This window comes from Salmo trutta, chromosome 3, assembly GCF_901001165.1.
Source record: "Salmo trutta chromosome 3, fSalTru1.1, whole genome shotgun sequence".
Lineage (NCBI taxonomy): Eukaryota > Metazoa > Chordata > Actinopteri > Salmoniformes > Salmonidae > Salmo > Salmo trutta.
This window is the reverse complement of record NC_042959.1, coordinates 59481342-59490989: the sequence shown is the minus strand read 5'-3', so window position 1 is coordinate 59490989 and position 9648 is coordinate 59481342. Positions and strand designations below refer to the sequence as shown.

General features: G+C 41.9%; 1 protein-coding gene across 1 annotated transcript; it reads left to right on the top strand.

The window, feature by feature from the left end:
• Nucleotides 1-6064: 6064 nt before the first annotated feature.
• Nucleotides 6065-7447, top strand: LOC115165007 (transmembrane protein 158-like). The gene has a single exon (XM_029718007.1). It carries the CDS (start codon nt 6216-6218, stop codon nt 6909-6911), a length of 696 nt encoding a protein of 231 aa, XP_029573867.1. The 5' UTR covers nt 6065-6215; the 3' UTR covers nt 6912-7447.
• Nucleotides 7448-9648: the final 2201 nt, after the last annotated feature.

Below are 9648 nucleotides of genomic sequence, written 5' to 3'. Positions count from 1 at the left end.
AGACATTATAGTTTGTATCGTTCCTCTGATCTTGCCCAGTGCTATTATAACAGGTCAACATGGGAGTTCAGATTCACATCGTCTTGTTTTAATCAGTGTCTTGATGTTGTGTGTCTAATAAACAGTGCTGCTTTGCCTCATCAAGACTGATAATTCTGTTTCCTGTGAGAGAAATGAGCACCTCCACATACAGTACATAATAACACAACGCTTCCTTCCTTCCTCCGCCCGCCATCCCGCACGGCTCCTAACAGGACTCCTCGTTAGTTAATGCTACTAATTAGTGCTCCTTTCTCCTATGGATCCATCTGCAGTCTCACAGACACAGGGGGGAGGAGGAGGAGGGAAGATTGTGTGTACCCTGATCTCTGCAGATCGAAACATTTTGCTACTCACCACAATCACGGTATATGTTGGGGGCATTTGAGTCCGCCTGTCCAACTTCTCAATCTAAATAGTAATGCTTTTGACATGATTGGTTTATTTGAATCCCCATTAGCTTTCACAGGGGCAGCAGTATTCTTTCTGGGGTCCACAACAACAAAAATACCTGACAAGTAAGAAAACACTGATAGACAGTCACACGAATGTAAAATACATCGATATACAAACAATACAACAATAACAAAAAATAATGTATGTGTTAGAGTGTCGGTGTGTTGGTTTGTCAGTCCCCTCATTTATATTGGTGTTGTCACTGTTGTTTTTTAAGGCATGTACAAATGTAATCATATCAAACCTCTCATTCACTGTATGAGTACACAACCACACCAGCCACATTGTCTCACGTCAGATAGCGTCCCTCCTCCACGACGCTCATCCCTCAACCGGTGCAGGTGGAATCAACGTGCTATCTGATGTAAGACAATGCACCAGACATGCAAGTAGCTATAGAAACTAACATAAACCCTAACCTGAACACACATCCTACCAAGAGGCACTTTTCAAGTTTCTCCTAAAGATAGAATCAGATGGACATTAATAATATAACTCCTCTCTAAATCTCTCCACTTCTAAATTGTCCCTCATCTCAACCAATAAGTAAAGGTCAGCTGGTTACCATGGTGATGGGTCAGGGGACTTGCCTTGCCTTTGTTGGAATGAAAAGGAACAGCGGAAGTAAGAAGAATCAAGGGACTCAGTCACAAGGCTCAGATCCACAAAAGGAGTGAGAGCATGGAGGATGTGAAGACAAATTTATCCAATAGCCAATATCTAACGAAACAGGTTGTCTGTGTGAGCCTATAGTACAGAGAAATACTGCCTGTCTGCTCCTGCACAGTCAGAGTGGATGGAGGAGAGACCAGAAGCCACGAACAGGTCTCTTTTTAGCAAGGTCCCCGGTAAAAAGAGATACATTTTGAGAAAATGAATCTTTTATACATTCTACTTTGGCACAAGAGAGACTTTTATCTCTGTCCCATTAGCATTTTTGGCGCTGAAGCAATTTACATTTTTATAGCATAATTAATGAACAAGAAAGTAATTTACATTTTCGCTCCATTCGCCGGGCACATTGTCTGTCTGGAGCATATTTGATATTTGGAGGGGGATGTATTTAGGAATGTGTGGGCGAGTTTGTGTGTCATTGTCTCTGTATTTGTGTATGTCGATCAGTGTCAAGCAATGGGTGTGTGTGTGTGTGTGTGTGTGTGTGTGTGTGTGTGTGTGTGTGTGCGCGCGCATTGGGGAGGAGTGTGTGTGGAAGTTTTCAAGGAAAAGATGGAACAGAATAGGCCTTAATAAACAACAGGGGAGGAATAGAGGACGAGAGGTGTTTTCAGGTGCAAATTGAGGCCAGAGGCGACCTGTCTTTTACTTCAGCTGGTGCTCACATCAAAAGGCTGGAGGCAGTCCTTCACAGCAAATTAAACCATTCAAGCAGCTCAAAGGGAAATATAATTCATACAAGTGTCATACATATTCCCGACAAACATAAAAAGAGAAAGTGTGTCATTAATGTTTAGCTTTTTTCCCTCTCCAGGTTGATGACCCTTGTGATGGTTAACCCTGTAAAGCCGGGATCTTATCTTTTGAAAAGGGCTCTCACGTTGATAGTGGTTTTCTGGCTTAAACATTAAAGGGAAGTTAGAATAAGGAATATCCCATATAACATTAATGTATATCAGTGAAAGAGAGCGACCTGGCTCTATGTATTTTACTGGTTTGTGACTCACTGACATCGTCCCTGGTTAGAGGGGAAAAAGCAGCCCAAGAGTTAACACACAGGAACTTTATTTAAACACACCGAGGAAGATGAATATGGGGATGCACATGGGAATGTACATTGGGATATAAAGTGGGAATGTACATTGGGATATAAAGTGGGAATGTACATTGGGATATAAAGTGGGAATGTACATTGGGATATAAAGTGGGAATGTACATTGGGATATAAAGTGGGAAAGATAGTGGAATGGTATACTGTTAGAAAAAAGAGTTCCAAAAGGGTTCTTCGGCTGTCCTCATAGGAGAACCCTTTTGGTTCCAGGTAGAATCCTTATTGGTTCCAAGTAGAACCGTTTTGGGTTCCATGTAGAACCCTTTCTACAGAGGGTTCTACATGGAACCCAAAAGGGTTCTACCTGAAACCAAAAAGGGTTATTCAAAGGGTTCTCCTATGGGGACAAACGAAGAACCCTTTAAGGTTCTAGATAGCACACGTTTTTGTACTTAGAGCATAGTGGTTCTGTAATGGACAGAAACAGAGGTAATTAATACACACATACCGAATGAATACACCAGGGCACAAATGCATAGATACAGAATCTTACAGAATATAGCAGTAGTAAATGTGAAAGGACTGTATAGATTGCATATGCCATCTGCAGAGTATCACACAGCACAGTAAACTCAACATACAATAGACAATAATAGTAACTAACTATGAAGAACAATATACAAATGTCACACAACTCACTTTGGGCACCCACACCATCCCACAAGTCCAGAGATATGAGTGAGTCCAGTTGTTGATGGGCAGAGACAGATGTTGCTCTCTGCCACTGCTTGAGGGAGACAGTATAGTGTGACCTGCAGAGTCAAGACGATGGGCAGATGTCCGGACCTCTAGTAACCTCCCTAGCGATCTACCAGGGCACAGGTCACACAGGTCACACAGGTCAGAGGGAGTTTGAGACGCAGGTTTCTGTTACCCCCTAGAGTCTAGACTCTCAGGCTCCAGTCATGGGGGATGGGGAGTGGAGTGTGGAGCTTAGAGTTGTGAGGTGCTGATAACAGTCACCGGCAGGGAATTCGTAACAATCCTCTTTACTTTATTTGACCCTGAAATGAATGTGATTTATGCATACCTGTGGTCTAAATGATTAAGTGTTTTGTGGGGTAAATTATATCTGTTTTGAAACTGTCAACTGCAACAAGACAAGCAGTCAGGATGTGTTTTTTTCTCTTCAGCCAGGCTTCAAGCCAGACGTGATATAGACGTCCAGGGGACATTTTCCATTGAACTCTGTGACACCGCTATGTGTGTGAGCGTAATCTAATCAGGTCTGTACAGAACCTGAAGGCACAGAACAGAACAATAGCCTACATGGTGGCAGAGGGGAGGTTTCGGACATTGTCACATGCCAAAATAGCACAGGTGTGCTAGTAAAATATGTAAACGTTGATTAAAGCGCCACAGAAAAATAAAATCCCTGCCAACACTGCAGCCAGCTGTGTCCCAGTAACGTGGCTGTAATTCTAAATCAGGTTTACCCACTCACAAAATGGAGCTGTTCCTAACATATTGAGGTTTATTGTATTTTCCAACATCAAATAGAGTTAAAAAGCAATCCTATGTGTCACAGAACAGCTGAGTTACCCTCACAAGGTGTCCTACCTGCGCTTATAGAGAGAGACAGATGTTTACTGATGTGCCTGGCTACCTTTGAGTGCACCACAGCTACATTTCCCAGTAGAATTTGCCAGTAATGTTCCTTCATAACGGCTGTCTGTCACAAACTGTATATAGCCTTGTTATTGTTATGTCATTTTCTGGTGTTACTTTTAGATAAAAAAATAATAATACTTTCGTTTATTTAGTAAATATTTATTGAACGGCAGGTGGTTAAGGGCTTGTAAGTAAGCATTTCAGCTTACTTACAAGCGAATACAGCATTTTGTTGTATTCGGCGCATGTGGCAAATACAATTTGATTTGATGTGATCCCTACACTTGACATTACTGAGTCTGCTGGTGGTAACACATCTAAACATGCACTCTAAGAAGTCTGACTGGGGCTGAAATAGAAATAATTAACACTAAATACATTATCATAAAGAGAGAGCATCTAACTTGATTACTTCCCCTTAAGGCAATTCATCTGCATTGATTTGATATGCCTTGCTCCTGGCATCCTAAGCTTTGATTTGATATGCCTTGCTCCTGGCATCCTAAGCTTTGATTTGATATGCCTTGCTCCTGGCATCCTAAGCTTTGATTTGATATGCCTTGCTCCTGGCATCCTAGGCTTTGATTTGATATGCCTTGCTCCTGGCATCCTAAGCTTTGATTTGATATGCCTTGCTCCTGGCATCCTAAGCTTTGATTTGATATGCCTTGCTCCTGGCATCCTAAGCTTTGATTTGATATGCCTTGCTCCTGGCATCCTAAGCTTTGATTTGATATGCCTTGCTCCTTGCATCCTAAGTTTTGATTTGATATGCCTTGCTCCTGGCATCCTAAGCTTTGATTTGATATGCCTTGCTCCTGGCATCCTAAGCTTTGATTTGATATGCCTTGCTCCTGGCATCCTAAGCTTTGATTTGATATGCCTTGCTCCTGGCATCCTAAGCTTTGATTTGATATGCCTTGCTCCTTGCATCCTAAGTTTTGATTTGATATGCCTTGCTCCTGGCATCCTAAGCTTTGATTTGATATGCCTTGCTCCTGGCATCCTAAGCTTTGATTTGATATGCCTTGCTCCTGGCATCCTAAGCTTTGATTTGATATGCCTTGCTCCTGGCATCCTAAGCTTTGATTTGATATGCCTTGCTCCTGGCATCCTAAGGGGGATTTCATTGCCATCTTATGCTTGTGTAATTACCATCAACTGGTGTGCACACAGACTCACCCTGAAGAGGCATTTGAGGATAATCAATAGATTGACTAATTCCGTTGAATGAGCACCAATTATGGGACTCTACCTTCTCATAGAATGGAAGAGGTGGCGACAGACCAGGAATCACTGATGGTGTGGTCGGGATTTAAAACAAACAATGGAGAAGTCTATTTTTGTTTATTTGCAGATGTATTCCCTATTATTTACTATAATATAGGTTTATTGTTTTAAATATGGCTGAACAGTCTAGCATGGGAGCCTTCCCCTTCAGGACTTCTTCTTAGTAAGGCTTCTTGGAGTAGGGCGAAGACAAGTTGGCCCTTGACGCTGATCCTGGGTCAGTTTAGCATTTTCCTCACTAATGGGGTCGGGCGAGGGGAAGCTGATCCTAGGTCTGTACCAATGGGGAACGTCACCCTGGAGCGGAATTCTCCCAGTCCATTGTCTGTGGAATTCATGAGTTGCTGTCCGCTTCAATGGTGCTGAATCTCGAATCCGCTTTAGCACCATTGAACATTTTACTCTTTTGACAAAGTAAAAATTTTAGTCATAAGGAGACATATTTTCCTGCATCACAATTCATATTACAGGCCTAGGGCATAGGGACTCAGTTGCCCAAATAGAAAGCAATAAGGGTGATATGTTTTGGAACAATCATACATTACACAATAACTTATCCATCCCAGGGTTGCAGATATCCTACAGGGAGGGAGGAAGAGGAGGGGGAATGCCTTGTATCTTCCTCCCACCATGTCCCTGAAGCACGTATTAAGTGAAGAGAGGCGCGAAGGTTGCAATGCATGTTCCCAGATAGGGCAACTCCTCCTTTCCTTCCTCACACACCTGAGAGTACCAGGGTCCTCGCAGCACACCACAGCCTATCTCTTGCATGCAAAGTAGCGCCCAGTAGCAGTTTGGCAAGAAGCCAGTTACTTTGGGAACCAAATCTAGGGCGGGGGGCGCGCACGGCGCGTGTGACGGGCAGCTGACGTTTCCAACTGTCCTCTCCCGCAACGGAAGATGCACACTATGGATGTTTGTGTAAGCGCTGGAGACGGCCGTTTTCTGCATTTTATTAACGACGGACACGCCTCGTCAGTTGCCTTGCATCCCCACGGAACATCATGCGAGTAGGAGCGACGCACCCAATGCCATGCTGAGCAACTCCCCGACTTTTCTGCTGGCCCTGACCACCGTAGCCGGACTACTCCAGCGGTGCCACGGCTGGAGCGACGAGGACCTCCTGTTACCCCCCATCAACTCCACCAACAGATTTTTGGCCAACTTGGAGGTGGACGTGCACTACTCGAAGAGATCCGTGGAGGAGAGCGAAGCCTCCTCGTCAGACACTTCATTACAGCCGTTGCCACATTGCAACGTCAGCGTGCAGAGACTTTTCCCCACCTCGCTGGTGGCTCGTTGGGGCAGCAACTTCGGTTTCCAGTGCGATGTGTTTATATATACCGCCAATAACAATGGAAGGGCTTTTTTCTCTGCTGCTATCAACAGAGCCATCTCACCTGTTCTCATCGAACACCTCGGAGTCACCGGCGGCCAGCAGGAGTTTAGACTGTGTGTTGGATGTGGCATGTCACGATACCGGCGATTCGGCAAGTCAAAGGCTCAGCAGACGGGGGATCCCATCAATTTCTGCTGTGTTGACTTCAGCCTTGACGAACTAAATGGGGACAAAAGTTGGAGATTGAACCGTAAACCCATCGAGTCAACTCTTGTGGCTTGTTTCATGACTCTAGTGATAATAGTGTGGAGTGTTGCTGCCCTCATATGGCCGGTGCCTATTATTGCAGGATTTCTGCCCAACGGAATGGAACAGAGACGGCCGAGATAAAGAATGATCAAATTCTGGAGATAAGCCCCCAAGCCAATAGGCTAAAAATACTGTAGAATACATATTTCAACGTTTTTTCACATTCTAATCGTATAAAAGAATGTCCGTTTCCAATTTTACCGTTTAGAATGAAAGAGTGCATTTTTGGTTTTGGTCTATTTCCTATTGATAGGCCTTCACTATAAGAAGACCAATAGTTTTAAAGATAGGTTGTGGTATTGTAAATTTAGCCTATGTATTACATTGTCTATAGGATAGGTGCATATGTAGAGTGTGTTAACAACATTTCACTGTAAACAGTGTTTGTATGGTTTTAAATCTTTGTAGGATTATTGCCTATGGGCCTGGCAGTGGTGTAGTGGTGCCTGAAGAAGTGGGTATACTCTAATTTTGGCAAAAATGTCCCAAACGGCCCGCCCAGCGAAGGAAAGGTGCCCTGTGGGAAATATTCTATGAGAAACAATGATAATTGTTCATATTGGTCTTTCACAGTCAGGCCAACCCAAGCTGTACTGTTCATATTGGTCTTTCACAGTCAGGCCAACCCAAGCTGTACTGTTCATATTGGTCTTTCACAGTCAGGCCAACCCAAGCTGTACTGTTGATATTGGTCTTTCACAGTCAGGCCAACCCAAGCTGTACTGTTCATATTGGTCTTTCACAGTCAGGCCAACCCAAGCTGTATTGTTCATATTGGTCTTTCACAGTCAGGCCAACCCAAGCTGTACTGTTCATATTGGTCTTTCACAGTCAGGCCAACCCAAGCTGTACTGTGCAAGTAGGCTAATTGTAGGCATAATATTGAAACAGATAAATTAGTCTGTCAACTGAGTCAGAAATTCAAAGGTTTCAGATCTATTTATTTATATTCAGATTTTCACTCTCAAAGTCACACTTTGTTTTATAGAAAAACAACAAAATTGGATGTTCTAAGTCCATAACAATGCTTTCAAAGACCATAACAATGTCCATAACAATACCACATCAGGAGACTACTTTTGAGCTCTGGGAAATATCTAAGATAAAACTATTTTTGTGTAGTTAGCCTTTAATAATTCCAGTGTGACAGCACCTAGCACTGTGGTTTGTTAGTGGTGTTTCTGTAGCACATGAGATGGAGTTTACAAAACAAATGGCCACTGGATTAATGCAAATAATCCTGATATCATTCTGCCATGTAGGCATAGGCTACTTTGTAGCTAGTTAACATTTCCCAGTTTTTGGGAAAGCCTTTCTGTCTACCAGAAGACGGCTAGGCCTATCATTAGCATCACTATATTTTTCCTGTTCCTTAATTGTTTGAAACCTAGATGTTTTACTCCGTATTATGAGGCATGCCTTACCATTTCTTCAAAGTAGCCTATAGCCAAAATCCCACCATAGAAAGGTGGAGGCAATTATTTGATAAAGACTTCCTCATATGCATTTTCCTGTTCTACTGGTTTTCTTTCAACTTTATTTCATTGTCTAGCAGCCAAATGCATTATCCTATTCATATTAGCAACTGATGAAGGTTGTTGCATCTTTAGATCTCCCATAGTATCTACATTTCTTATAGATATTTCAATCTCCATCCATGAAACCTCTCACATGTGCGGTGCACATTTTAGAATGGTGTTTTCCTGCTAATTGCATTTTGGAACATTCTCGTGTAGGCCTACCGCCATGTGCCCATTGCTGCATCTAAAATGTGAAGAAATAATAGTTTATCAACATTTAACCTAAGCATTAAGAAATACACGCAATGCCCACTGAAAAAGAAGTGGGTATACGGTGTAAACCTGCGCATTCCCTCCGCTACACACACCACTGAGGCCTGCTATTGTTGTGTTTATGTAGAGACAAATTATAGTTTTTCTCATGAACTTGAATGAAAAAGTGTGCTGTAATACGTGGTGGGTAGATCTTGTCAAGAATAAATGCATAAATGTCATAGGCCTACCTGAATTTATTTTGGATGTTGTATCAAATATTTTGACGTATAGGCAACCCCTCTCTGATATTGTTTAATATTATTTATAATGTTAGATTTATCTATATAACACAATTAAAACTAAGCTGATAACATATTTGTATTTATTTGTATGAGATAACATGAATGAATAAATAAATAAAATGTATTTGTTTTACATAATACGGAGGTGAGCAGACCTATTTATTTTGAACTAACGGCTTCGTGACCGATTAGGCGAATAGACTAGGTCAGTGAAATGTGCTATGGCCTGTAACTGAAAGAGAAACGACAACGCTCCATTCTCTGTTTAAAAGAGCTTCAGGGAATAGCAGCTGGGAATTTGCATTCATCTTTCAAATGTGAGTAGGCGATGAGAATATTTAAGTAAGCAAGTTGATGTGCTTATGTGTTTCTGAGTAACACACAAACCACTGTGTACAAACTGGTTGAATTTGTCAACATATGGTGACATGGAATCTACAGCTATTGATTCAATTCAACTCAGGGTTCAACAAAAAATAGACCATACATATAGGCCTAGGGTTTCATGCTTTGGTTGAGTTCAAATTTAATCTTCAAATGAATAATTGAAATCTTGTGTTGGACACGTCTCCATCTCAACCAAAAAGCATGGTTAAAGAGTAGGACTAAATCAAATCAACTTTATTTAAAGTGCATTTAAACGTTGATTAGATTAGATTTAGTCTTATTATTTAACTTAGATTTTTGTTTGAGATGGAGACATGAATCCAACATATAAATGATAAATGTTTATACAAACTG